Genomic DNA, 14,063 nt, shown 5'->3' with positions numbered 1-14,063 from the left:
AAAAAAGGACATATTAAAATATGGTAAATGCAAAAATGTAAATATAAGTTATTAATGGATACCAGAGGTTTGTCACTGCCTCAGTAAATCAGATCAATTAGAACAACAAACTTTTGGGCTAGACACACACACACACACACACACACACAGACAACTGTACCAGAGCAATAATGAGCTTGAACTCCAAAGAAGGTTAAGCAGGACCTGCAGATGTGTAAACATAGGTCTGAGCATTACATGAAGCCTTGAGTTTCTTTTTGTGGCCTGTCAGAAATAGAATGCTTTATTTTAAGCACACAAATGCTGAAAACACTGAAATCACCGAAGCTGTGTATATGTGCCTCTACAATTAAAACAAAAATCTAAATAAGCCTGAGCTCTCTCAGATCATCAGTATCTAGGAAGACATCCAAATTCTCATGTACTAAGAGAATGAAATGACACTAAACTCTCTCTGCATTCCTACAATAATCAAATCTGAGAATTTTCTGACAAACAGTGTAGCCTCTGTGCACAAATACTAATAGGGGCATGTACAAACACTGCCTAAGTTACTAAATATTTCAGAAAAATAACTGATTTTGGTTTTTATATTCTTCTTTTTACATCCTGTACTGTTCGAGAGGTTCTAGGTTTTCCCTGTCTACAATAAAAAGATACACAGACACCAATAAACAGCTCAGCACTGTAGCTTTTTAATACAATACCAATATAGATGACCAAGTAATAGCAGCAGCATTAATTACAAGCAGACTATGATGTTAATCTTAGAACATACAAGTTTGTGAATTTGAATTTAAATGAAGACATAATAATAGATAAATTCACATAATAGTTCAAATTCTATCTACTAAATGTGATCTGTCATCTTGGGAATATAAACAGATTTTACCTTCTAGCATTCGATGTCTTAAGGTCCTGATCTCCCTTTGATGCCTTCGGTCCCAGCACACACACTTTAATCCTGTGGATCACTACATGTTTCGTTTAGCTTCTGTTACCAAGTGCCTCGTGTGACCCAGCCATCCACAATCTCTGCTTCAGCATACTGTAGTATTGTACAACCATGCAAAAATGCATTTACTGATGAACTACTCCCATCTAATCACTAAGAAGCAACTGATGTCTGTGGGAGCTCGAAACATCTTTGCAAATTGAACAACTATTCTTAGACTACAGCTAAGAGCTCAATTGGATTAAATGAGCAGCGACAAAAGAGGATAAGGAAGTCTTCAGGAACATATTTTTTTACTCGACATTCCCAAAAACAAAGATACAAATATGTCACTAAGACAGTAAAGAACAAAAGCTAAAAGGTAAATTGTATCTTATGCTTAATATAAGTACCTTAAGGTACATATTACCACCTAGAATGTACATATCAGTATCTTCTGAAAGGCTACTGCACACAGTCTTGGACCTTTTTCTAAGAGTGAAGATGTGGTCCTTATGTGTATATTTTAATAAGAGTCATTTCATTTCATGCCTTTGTTTAGGCCTCCCTTGCAATGCATGCACAGAAGAATTATGATTCTTATAACCACATATTGTGTTAAATATCATTCTGTAGTGGCAATTACATTTTAACATTTATTTTTATATAAAATGTCTGTCTAGCTAAAGCTAGTTAGCACATGTATCTAAAATACACAAAATTGAACATTTCCAGACTTTTTGCATAATTTTACAGCTTGATCGAAAATTACACATAATTTAAAAAGAAAAAGGTATATTAAATCAACAACAGTTTTTACCTGTCTATTTTCTCTCAAGCTCATCACTGCCACTGTTGTCTCCATAGACAGTAAAAGGTTGTCTCCCTGGTAAACAAAAACTCTTGAAAAAACTTTATTAGGTGCCATAACTGTGGACAGCCATGAGAAACAGACTGATATGGCAATTTTCATGCATAAATATGAAAAGGATTCATTTACATGTTAAAAGAACTATCCGAGTGGGCTAAATATTATATCCTTAAAAGAATGCATAACAGAAATGATGATAAAATGTTTGATAGATAGATAGATAGATAGATAGATAGATAGATAGATAGATAGATAGATAGATAGATAGATAGATAGATAGATAGATAGATAGATAGATAGATAGATAGATAGATAGATAGATAGATAGATAAAATGCTGCATCTATGAATAGACCGGCGTGATGGAACCATAGACAGTAAAAGAAGGATGGAACGGAAGCGCGTGGGGGTTTGGTGACGTAGAGCGCATGTCGTCCGCAGTTCGCGCGAGGCCTGCTACCAGCAAGAAAGCGCTTTCAATACAGTGAGGTGACGGTCATGTTATCGAGACAAGCAGCAGAATAAGCGATATTAATAATCGATAGAGCCTTCGACAAATCGTTTCTGAAGAGTCCTGGTATTAACGTGGCATTTAGGATAGACGGAGTGTTTATATTTCAGTCGTAGCAGGTAAGTAACGTTAAGCGTTTTAAGTTGGTTTTAATGCGTGGTATTGTTACGCCGTGGGGGAGGGTTTAAGCATACATCACAGCTCATAATTTTATCTGAAACAGTAATACGACAATGTCGCTGTTTTGAATGATGAGGTTTTTAAACGTAACGTTAGCGGCTAATAAATGAGCCGGGTTCTGTGGGTTAACATTAGCGAGATCACTTACAATGCTATTTGTCAAGCTGCTCGCTTTGCCAGCAGTCCACTGTAACCATACTGTGTGTGTATTCCGGTTACAATTTAATCAGGAACGTAACATATGAAAAGCTGAATTACTAATCGGTTTAGAGTGCATACTGATCACTGTCTAAAAGACTAGGCTATACATTACATTTCTTGTGTATATAGTATCATCCTGCCCTGTACTGTCAGATAAATCAGGGAACACATATTTTAAAAACATTTAAATGTCACTTCTGAATAAATTGGCAACATGCTGAACAGATCTGTTTGATGAATAAATTGTTTAAATTATTAATGAAACGAAAACAAACTGGAAGCCCTTATTTTTAATTGCATGAACAAACCATAAAAGTTTGTCTTAATCAGGATTTGTCACATTGTTTATATGACAGCAGGCACCGTGTTATTTTTTTTATTTTTATTAGTGATCTTCAATTACTTGAGTACAGTTTCTATTCATATATTTTATTGTGTATGTATAATTGTTACTTGAGTAACTGGTTTGTTTGGGTGCATGGCTGATTATACAGTATAAGCATTGATATTGGCTTGTATGTCAAAACATGTTTAGTAATTGTATTTATTTATATATTTTTTTCTTGCTTCATTGTACACGGTAACAACCACAAATCAACACTTGTCCAGAATACAATCTTGGCAAAAAATTCTCTCTGTTGCTGTGGATCCAAAATGCAGTTTCTATATGCTTTTTTATATTCAGACATATCCAATGCTATTTCCTCTCATCACAGTGTATTATGTTACTTTTAATGTACTGCAACATGTCAGGAAAAAATGTCCCTGATATTATGCCATTTGCAGAAACAACAAAAAATATGGAAGCATTTTTTTGTGGAACTGGGTCATGCTGTTAGTCCTGCTGTTTTAACTCAGTTTAAGAGCTATTAGGAAACTGTCCTACTCTTTAGTGGCATATGAGTCCCTTTTTTTTATGTGTGCGTGTGTTTCTAACAGCTGTATGCTCTAGTTATTTTCTTTTTGATGGCATAGAGCTAAAGCCCAGAGCTAAAAAAGAGGTTTAAGGCCACTCTATGCTGTCCTTTTAGTTTATTCTGCTGTGCCAGAAAAAAAGGTACTGCAGGAAAATCATGTTACGGTGACAAAGATATCAGAACAATTGCAATATTATTGTGGGTTTTGATTTGTTTTTATGGTCTAGGTTTGTAAAAGTCTGCCTCGTTCGGATGCTCACACATCGGCTTTACCATGAACAAAAATAAGAGAGAAAAAGAGTTCTACAGCGTAGATGTGGGTGATTCAACATTCACAGTGTTGAAGCGGTATCAGAATCTAAGACCCATTGGCTCGGGTGCTCAGGGAATAGTCTGGTATGTTCTAGAGCTCGTATTCCACCTCAAATCAAGGACAATACACAGGCACCACATCTTTTCATCTGATTTATGCATCCTTTTCCCTTTTAGCTCAGCATATGACCACAACCTTGAGCGAAATGTGGCTATAAAGAAACTCAGCCGCCCTTTTCAGAATCAGACTCATGCCAAACGCGCATACAGAGAGCTGGTGCTCATGAAGTATGTCAACCATAAAAACGTAAGTCATGACCCCAAATGGGTCGTAACATGTTGCGTGCAATGGGAAATCCAGCAGAGCATAAGCCATCTAATGGATGTACATTTTCATTTCCAGATAATAGGTCTGTTAAATGTTTTTACATCACAAAAAACATTCGACGAATTCCAAGATGTGTGAGTATATATTCCATATTTATATGGTTAAAAATGCCAGACCCCAGCTGATACCCCTCTAATGCTTTCTCCCCTTTCTCTCCCATCCACACACACCCCTCCCCTTCTTCTCTGCTCTCTCTTGCCCCCCCATCACACCGTCTTTTTTGTCCCGCCCCTTCCCCAACGCCAGTTACCTAGTAATGGAGCTGATGGATGCCAACCTCTGCCAAGTCATTCAGATGGAGCTGGACCACGAGCGGCTGTCCTATTTGCTGTACCAGATGCTGTGCGGAATAAAACACCTCCACTCGGCGGGGATCATCCACAGGGTCTGTGCTCTTTAGCCTAAAGCCTTTTCCGCCTAAACAAAAAGACTGCCGTACGCAGCCAAGGTTGCACTGACAGCGAAAAGCTTAATAATCAGTTAAGGTGAGGGAGGGGGAAGGGTTTCATCCCCTGGGCTGATTACAAAAAGCCAGACCTCTGCCTGCCTGCCTGACTGCAGCTGCTGCTGTGGACTGCATTGCGCTGTTGAGGCAGAGACGTGTTGTGAGGCGACAGGAGGGAAGCGATCAAGTGATCCTCAGTAAACATCGCTGTCCTGTAGTCCCGTTTCACCTTGATTTTACCTCTGTCTTATACAGTGTACCGGAGACCTTCTTAATACAAAGAATCTTGTCTCGCTGCACAAGGTCATGTCTCATAAATGTCGACCTTTGAACATTAAAAATACAAATTTCATTCGCAACAGTGGATAATCAAGCATTAAATGAATAAAATGGTTTCATTCTGACAGATTGTTTGATAGGTGATGAGAAAACAGGAACACTGAAAGGAAATAAGTAACTCCTCTTTTTCAAGGTTAATGGTGTGGAAAGACTTGTTTGTTGAGAGTGGACTACAGAACATTAGGTTTGATACACTTAAGCCCTTGGAAATATACTGTTTTTTGGTCAGTTATCAGTTAGACAGGACCATAAATAAAACCAAAAATAGTGAATAAGTAGCTGACATCTAAACCTCTTTATAAAGCCAATTATGGTAGTTTATTTGCAATTATTTATTTTGATAGCAATTGACACTTTTTTTTAAATTTACATCTACCCATACATATTTTCTGTATGTTAATAGCTGCACAATTAATCAAATTTCTAATTGCGATAACAATCATGTATGTCACAATTACGTTATTTTACGTCCACATGTTATTCTGCGTGCTAAGATGAGTTTTTTTCTATCTGCATGTTATATTTAGGTTTTTTCCCATTATTTTAATTTTAGTATAACATAATTCCATTCATATTTTGACTTTTCTATAATTTAAAGAAGAAATCAATCTGATGTATAGTTGACATTTGAGGCTTAATACTATAGAACAGCACTAAACGTTTTTCAGTGTTTTCAGCTCATTTATTTTTATATCAAAATACGGCATACAGTTGTATCAAACAGTGGTATAAACATCATTTATCATTCCAAAGATGTGCCTCTTTTTTTTTTTTTTTTTATTTAATAACATTTTTATCTTTATAGTATATTATCAGCATAACAATTTGAGTGGAACCGTGAATTGACATTAATTTCTATTTAAAATTAATGTGGCCATTTTGAACTGTTCTATATAATAATGTAACACTGAAGACCTGATTAATGTTGCTGAAATTAATCTTTGCCATCACAGGAATAAATTACTTTGTACTGGATGTACTAGAAACTAGAACTAAAAAACAGGTATTAGATATTGTAGTAATATTTCACAATATTACTGTTTATTCTTTATTTTAATAAATGTAGCCTTGGTGAGCATAAGATAATTAATAAAAAAATATTAAAAAATCATACCAACCCCAACCAGTATATCACAACATTTTCTTTATTATTAGTTACTTTATCCTTAAAACTTTGTGTTTGTTTTTCTTTTCAGGTTGTACATGTTTTTTTTTTTAGGTCTCAGACTTTTGAACTGCCATTATATATTTTTAAAACATACAAATCTACTAAATGAGATGCAAGCTCTCATTTACATGAAAAATGCAAAATTGACTAATATTCTATCTTGTGATTCTTTAGGATCTGAAACCCAGTAACATTGTGGTAAAGTCAGACTGTACCCTGAAGATCCTGGATTTCGGTCTGGCCAGGACAGCAGCTATAGGTCTGCTGATGACACCATATGTGGTGACGCGTTACTACAGGGCCCCTGAAGTCATCCTGGGAATGGGATATCAAGCCAATGGTCAGTGCTGCTGACAAGTTGCAGAATGCCTAGTTGGCACATCCTATGCATGCTTAACGGCCAATATCATCCTCGTGTTGCAGGTTTCATTTCACGCTTTTATAGGCCTCTCTAATGCTTTCCTTGCACTAATAGCTTTGTGGTTTCAGCACCAAAATGTGTTACGAGGGATTAATTTGTTGGGAATTCTATCTTTTTTGTTTTCTCTTTGATAAAATGTGAAGCCTGTTCAGTGTGTGATGAGTAGACAATGGCTTTGTTTGTGCATTCATTTCTTACCCAAACTATAATGAATAAAACAATCTCTTATGCAACAGTACAAAAATACTAACACCCCCTGACTTCCTGCTTAACTGTTTTCTCTCTTTCCCTCTGCTGCACGCGCTTAGTGGACATTTGGTCTGTGGGCTGCATTTTGGCAGAAATGGTCCGTCACAAAATCCTTTTTCCTGGGAGGGACTGTATCCTTGAGCCGTACAAGTAAAGAAAACTGCATCATCAACGCTAGAATTGTCTGTTGTCATTTTGACAAACTGCATTTAGCTCATGGGCCACATATTGAGTTAGATAGTCCCTCGCTAGTCTCCCATAAATGTATATGAAGATCCTTTTAGATTGTGTTCTTTGTTGTGCATGATGCGCTCTCATTGGTACTTGTTCATCATTATTTACCCCTCTTTTTTAGCTCTATGTTGCATGCTAATTTCACTTTCATTTCATTTTTCAGTGGATGTATGGTCTGTTGGCTGTATCATGGCTGAAATGGTCAGAGGTAGTGTGTTGTTTCCGGGTTCAGATCGTATCCTTGCCTGTCAGTCATGTGTCATCCATTCCATGGTCATCACTTCTCTTTAATAAACACAATACTTTGTTTTCCATGGTACACTGTGACTTTTAGGACTAAATAGACTTAGCATATGCAGAATGAATTGGTTCAATGTACAAGATTTATGGAAAGCCTTCAAGAAGATCATTTTAGATATTGTATGCCTGTTTATACTTTTCTTAACCCCCTAATTCCTGAAGACATTGATCAGTGGAACAAAGTCATAGAGCAGCTGGGAACACCATCCCAGGAGTTCATGATGAAACTCAACCAGTCTGTGCGGACCTATGTGGAGAACAGGCCGCGTTACACTGGATACAGCTTTGAGAAGCTCTTTCCCGACGTCCTGTTCCCTGCTGATTCAGAACACAACAAACTGAAAGGTACATCTGCTTAAAGATTTAAATGTGTGACATTTTCTTCTGTAGCATTTTTTCTTATTTGGGCAGCTTTGTAATCGCTGCTTGCAAATGTGCATGTCTAAATGTTGCTATTCTGTCAGTGTAGTATTGAAATATCATCATTTAATTGACAAATGTATTTGCAGAACACAAAAACCTAATTTGCAATTGTAATCATTTCCAGTGCACTTACAGTGAGTAGCTGTGTGGTCGAGGTGACATGTCAAGCCACTTGAGAACAACTGAAGCACCATTAACTCTTTGTACTGGATGTGATTTGTTATGCAGCAAGCCAGGCGCGGGACCTGCTGTCTAAAATGCTGGTGATAGATGCATCCAAGCGAATCTCTGTGGAAGAAGCTCTGCAGCACCCCTACATTAACGTGTGGTACGATCCAGCTGAAGTGGAAGCGGTGAGCTTATGCGCATTCACACACAATGCACGCTCAAGGAATTTCCAGTCCCTTGCCATCAACTAACGTGCAATCTCATTGTATTGATGTAATTTTTATGAATATTTTACAAAAATAATGTTGGATTTAGTTTTTTTCCAAATGGTCAATCCAAGGGCTGCAGTTTGGAATCCTTTTTCTCAAAGCTCTTATTTTTTGTTGTTTTTATTTGTAGCAGTAAATTAGGACAAAAATAAATACATTTTAATTGTGCAAATTAGAGATTTGTAGTTACTGATGATCTTTTATAATTTCAATATATGTAAAGATTTAATATTGGTTTGAAAATTTCAAGGAAACTTGATCTATATTGTTATCAAATTTTTTTTAAAACATTACTGTTAAAAAGTTTGGGAACTTTGAAAGGGTTAGTTCACCCAAAAATGAAAATTGTCATTAATGACTCATCCTCATGTCATTCCAAACCCGTGAGACCTCCGTTCAGCTTCGGAACACAGTTGTTTGTATTGTCTTCTCTTCCGGGTGTGTTGTGAGCACGTTCACAACACTGCAGTGACGCTGCTGATGTACGACGCTGCTGACGTTTTCTGGTGCGCCCAACAACAAAGATAACACATCAGCAGCGTTGTATGTCAACAGCGTAACTGCAGTGTTGTGAACGTGCTCACAACAGACCCGGAAGAGAAGACAATGCAGAATAAAGTCGTAGTTTTTGTTATTTTTGGACCAAAATGTATCTCTGATGCTTCAACAAATTCTAACTGACCCTCTGATGTCACATGGACTACTTTGATGATGTTTTTCCTACCTTTCTGGACATGGACAGTATATTGTACATACATTTTCAATGAAGGGTCAGAAAGCTCTCAGACTAAATCTAAAATATCTTAAACTGTGTTCTGAAGATGAACTGAGGTCTCATGGGTTTGGAACGACATTAGGGTGAGTCATTCATGACATAATTTTCATTTTTGGGAGAACTATCCCTTTATACGGAGCACCGCGCATGTCCTGCAAGAAAAAATAAATAAATTGTGCGCACGATTTACTAATTCGTTCCCTCAATTTACTGAAACGTGCACACGATTACGATTGCGTTCCCTCGATTTACTATTGCGTTTAATCGATTTGCTAAATTGTGCACTTGATTTAGCAAATCGAGGGAACGAATTAGTAAATTGTGCGCACAATTTATAAATCGAGTGAACGCAATTATAAATCGAGGGGATGGTATAGTAATCGTGTGCACGTTTTAGTACATTAAGGGAACGTGTTTCCTGCGTGTCATGTGTGGGGCTCCGTACCTTTAAATTTTTTTGTTTAATATTTTTAAAGAAGTCTCTTATTCTCACAAAAACGACAAAGATACAGCAAAAACAGTAATTTTGTATAAAATTCTTAAAATGTTAAACAAATGTTGTCTATTTCACTGTATTTTAGTGGCTACGTTTACATGCACATTTTTGGTTCAAACTAACTGAATTCATTCTAATTGATGAATCTGAATGTAGTGTTTATATGAACGCTAAATAAATTAGTAAAAATACCCAAAAACACTTTATTCAAAAATGAAGAGCCACTTGTTTCTCACATCATTACATTATTTCTGCATCATTGCACATGCGCAGTCCTTTCAGTTTCGAGGTTCAGTCCGATGGAATGTTTGCATGCACTCTTAATCATTTTATAAAAGGAATAAACCACCCCCTTCATTCGGATCAAAATTTCATTCCGATCGAGCTCAATCGGTTCAATTAAGGTGTTTATATGAAGGCTTTTCAGTCCGATTGAGCTGCAATTAATTTACAAATGGATTATTTTGGTTGCATGTAAACATAGCCAGTGTAATTTATTCCTATGTTGGCAAAGCTAAATTTTCAGCAGCCATTAGTCCAGTCTTCAGTGTCATATGATCCTTCAAGAAAACAGGAAAAACAGCATTTATTTGAAATATAATTATTAATTTCTTTTAAAAGCATCAACAGCAAAAATTCCTATTGACTTCATACTTGTCAACGGTAGTCTAATAGTTCTCACAACAAAAAAATAGAGTTTGTGTTTCTGTTTTCTTTATTTCACATAAGCTCATTTTCAACAAATTGATTGTTTTTCTCACCAGTATAATTATGTGTGCTTATCTTTCTCTCTTCAGCCACCTCCTCTAATCACAGACAAACAGCTCGAGGAGAGGGAACACACAGTGGAGGAGTGGAAAGGTGGTTTGTTTTTCACAGAGTGAAATCCAATGCAAAATGAAAATGCCAGAGGTTGAGAGCGAGCATCATTTGCCCATTGCACATGCAGTCGAAATCTTGTCTGCAGGGGTCACCTGATTGAATAGCATTAATAAGCTCCTCAGCATGTTTAAATGTCTGACGGCAGTTGCTAAAATTAGAAAGATTGATATTTCTTTCAACTCATGGAACGTGTGCTGTCAGCTCAAAACCTTGCCAGTTTCCATGACTTTGTTCGTCTGTTCAATATGTAAATATGAGTATATATCCAAGTAACAATGCAACTACTGTATTTTCCGGACTATAAGTCGCACTATTTTTTCATAGTTTGGCTGGTCCTGTGATTTAAAGTCAAGTACGACTTATTTATCCAAATTAATTTGACATGAACCGAGAGAAATGAACCAATAGAAAGCATTATCGTCAACAGCCGCGAGAGGGCGCTCTATGCTGCTCAGTGCTCCTGTAGTCGCCGCTCAGCTGTTTTCAAGATAGTTATCTAAAAGTGTTGCATATTATGATTAATTTAGTAATCAGTTAATTTGGAGAAAAACAAAACAATTAACTTTAATTTTTTCTTCCAAGTATGTCATTACATGCTGGTGTTCATCACCATGTTTTCAAGTTATGTTTTTCCTAGTTTTTATGTATCGGTTTTATTTAATTAAAGCCACTTGAAATCCCTACATATTTTTAATGCTAAATAGATACATTTCCAGAGCCATATTACAGTACCTTAAATGTCTTTATTGTATTTATATAAAAATAGTTTCATGTAGTCTAATAAGCAAATAAACTTGACAACTTCAAAATAAATGACCTCACTCTTTCATCTATTCTTTCTCTCGCATTGTATTCTAATTATTCTTTCTTTGTTTTCTTTGTCGTCTTCAGAGCTGATCTATAAAGAAGTCCTGGATTGGGAAGAATGGATGAAAAACGGTGCCATTCGAGGTCAGCCTTCTCCTTTAGGTTAGTTAGATGAGTTTCTCTTAGTCTAATGCAGATTGTCTTGATTAATTTTTATTTAATTTATTTTCCATTTGTATATAAACACACATCATGTGCAGGTGATCTAACTGGCTGTTGTTTCACATAGCACAGGTGCAGCAGTGATCAACGGCTCACCCCAGCCCTCCTCCTCTTCTTCCACCAATGACGTCTCCTCCATGTCCACAGAGCCCACCGTGGCCTCAGACACAGACAGCAGCCTTGAGGCCTCCGCGGGACCCCTGAGCTGCTGCAGATGACTATCACCTTCCCCTGGAGTTTCTCTGTGTGTGGCATGGTATCAGATTTAGGCCAGTCTAATACTTGATTTCGGGTCGGGTGTGGCTTTTTTGAGTTCCGCTTTAGATGCTGTAAATGACTACACACTTTGATCTTTTTAGCAGCAGCCCTAATAGGCTTAGCCAATGATAGCGAACTCCTTAACAAATCTCTTCTTTTATAAGCTACGTTTAGGGTATGTTGTCAAGTTGTCGTAGAGTGATTTTGGAGGGTAATCTGTAAAGATTGAATTGTGAATATATTTTCTCAAATTAAATTTTTCCTGGTCAATGTATAATTTTCTTGCTCACTTTCGATATGGAAATCTTTAGAAACAAGTCCATATTAGTACTTTTAAATGGACATACCAGTGTTGCACAAATTAATATCAGCTTAGTTATTTAAGTTCATTTTGACATAACGTGCCCGAGGAGGCTTTTTCTGGGTCGTATTTTCTGTCATTGATTCACACCTTTTATTTAAATTTTGTACAGTTTCATTTAGATATAACTTACAACATAAAAAAACAAAAACAAATATTTTTATATGTACACTGATTTATTTTACCAGGCTGTTCTTTTTTCATGAATTATTTTGCTGCTGGTTAATTTCCTGGTTGAATGTGAAATGTGACGTGCTTGTGCGTTTGTCTCTGGTGTTCTAGTTTTTGTTCTAGTCCTAGTTACCTAGGATTTCAGCACCTTTTTTTATTTTCTTATAATTAAAAAATAGTTTTACCTCTTCAAAATCTGCAAATAGAACAAGCATTGTGCTTCATTATTGTATCATTGCATTTTGCATTTTTTCGCTAATGTTTTTGCCATCCCTTTATAAGGTTTTGTTTCATGACATATGAGTCAGAAATTCTGAGCTGGTAGAACAAATGTTATTAATTTCATTTCAGTTTTAAGCTAATTATTTATTTTTGTACAACAGTGAATGAACCAGATTTGAAAATTATTTATCTCTAGATCTGTTTTACTTTGTGTTTTTTTTCCCCCCATCAGGTTGGAAGGTCAAGTGATGTGCTGCAAATGAATGGGTTCTTTGTAATTTCTGTCATTGAATACTGTGTAGCTCCACACATTATTTGATAACGGGTTTAAGAAAAATCAGGGAAGTGGGTTCTGAATGTGAAGGTGATGGAGAATGGTGAATCGGCCTGAAGTTGTGGAGTTCTAAGAGGGAATCTAAATGTTGTTGACATATGGGGTTACGTCCATTGGATACTTTTACCTGTGCACAGGGTAAAAAAAAAAAATCAATATTTTGCTATTACTTTATATTATTGCTGTTTTTTTTAGTGCTCTTAACAGTGGCAATGATATTAAACCCTACATACCTGCCTGGGAAGCCTGAGCCTCTTGTACATGCAAAGAGCAAAAGCTTCTCAACGTGTGATATGTTTTGTGCATGAAACACAGAGCTGTTTGATGGTCGAGTCTGAACTACCTCACACTGTTACCATACTGCTCACATTTGACAAGTATTATTGTAACCTTTTTTTTTCATTTTATTTATTTGTTCAGAAAAATAGGAGTGCTGCACTGTCTGTATAGTTTGAATCTGTGAGAAAGTACTGTATGTATGTGTATACAATTCAACGAGTATGTTTTTGTTTATTCTAATCTAGCCTTTTTTTTTTTTGTTTTCTTCAGCTTATGTGCTGTAACTGCAAGCTGAAAAATGTTATGTTATTTCAGACTCGACATCTGTGCAAAAATGTTTGGAAGGATTCGGTCCTTGTTTCTTGTTTCGAGAAAAAGAAATGAGAATAGTTCAAATGGAGAAGAAAAGTTTCTCATCCCCAATTTCAACGATGGGAGGTATCTTGCATGACCTGCTTAGCATTTGATTTTAAGTCGAAAACACTGTACAATAACTAAAAGATCATGGTGCTGGGTTTATTAGACTGCACAAGCTGAGGCAGTTGTTTTATATTAGGGTTAGCAGATTACCATCTTATTAGAATGCACTGAAAATCAATTGTGTTACCATTATAACAACTGGAAAAATGGAAATAAACAACTGGAAAATTGGTTTGCTTTTGTGTGTTTTTTTTTCCCCATCTTTTTTCCTTATCAAATAAGTTCTTTTTAGTTTATATTTCTTGACCTTGAACAACTTTGGAAATTTTTACTGATTTTACATATATTGCCAAAGACTTTGAAGGGTTAGTTCACCGAAAAATGAAAATTGTCATCATTTACTCTCTGTAAGATGTTCATTCTTCTTCGAAACAAATTAAGGTATTTTAAAAAACTGATTTCTGTCTCTTTATTGAAAGTCTGTTTCACCAGAACTTTTGACGCCTT

General features: G+C 36.2%; 2 protein-coding genes across 8 annotated transcripts in view; one reads left to right on the top strand and one right to left on the bottom strand.

Moving 5' to 3' along the window:
* Positions 1 to 2,160, bottom strand: part of LOC113112559 (tyrosine-protein phosphatase non-receptor type 13-like) — a 29,955-nt gene extending 27,795 nt beyond the window's left edge. The window contains 2 exon segments of the mRNA XM_026278247.1: positions 893 to 1,048; positions 1,755 to 2,160. The gene's annotated coding sequence lies outside the window, so the exon portion shown is untranslated.
* Positions 2,161 to 2,225: 65 nt separating this feature from the next.
* Positions 2,226 to 13,788, top strand: LOC113112557 (mitogen-activated protein kinase 8A). 7 transcript variants are annotated; one of them, XM_026278241.1, is made up of 13 exons: positions 2,227 to 2,434; positions 3,841 to 4,009; positions 4,103 to 4,232; positions 4,329 to 4,387; positions 4,560 to 4,698; positions 6,440 to 6,605; positions 7,333 to 7,404; positions 7,632 to 7,814; positions 8,121 to 8,245; positions 10,398 to 10,461; positions 11,374 to 11,451; positions 11,584 to 11,755; positions 12,756 to 13,788. In XM_026278241.1, the coding sequence occupies exons 2-12, from the start codon at positions 3,888 to 3,890 to the stop codon at positions 11,727 to 11,729; spliced, it is 1,284 nt and encodes a 427-aa protein (XP_026134026.1). In that variant the 5' UTR covers positions 2,227 to 2,434; positions 3,841 to 3,887; the 3' UTR covers positions 11,730 to 11,755; positions 12,756 to 13,788. The 7 variants fall into 7 exon arrangements, with proteins under 7 accessions (XP_026134027.1, XP_026134031.1, XP_026134026.1 ...); XM_026278242.1 differs by having other exon boundaries at positions 2,226 to 2,434; positions 11,374 to 11,433; positions 11,584 to 13,788; XM_026278239.1 differs by having other exon boundaries at positions 11,584 to 13,788.
* Positions 13,789 to 14,063: the final 275 nt, after the last annotated feature.

Source organism: Carassius auratus, chromosome 13, assembly GCF_003368295.1.
Source record: "Carassius auratus strain Wakin chromosome 13, ASM336829v1, whole genome shotgun sequence".
Classification (NCBI taxonomy): Eukaryota; Metazoa; Chordata; class Actinopteri; order Cypriniformes; family Cyprinidae; genus Carassius; species Carassius auratus.
The sequence above is the reverse complement of the archived record's forward strand: the minus strand, read 5'-3'. Positions and strand labels throughout refer to the sequence as shown.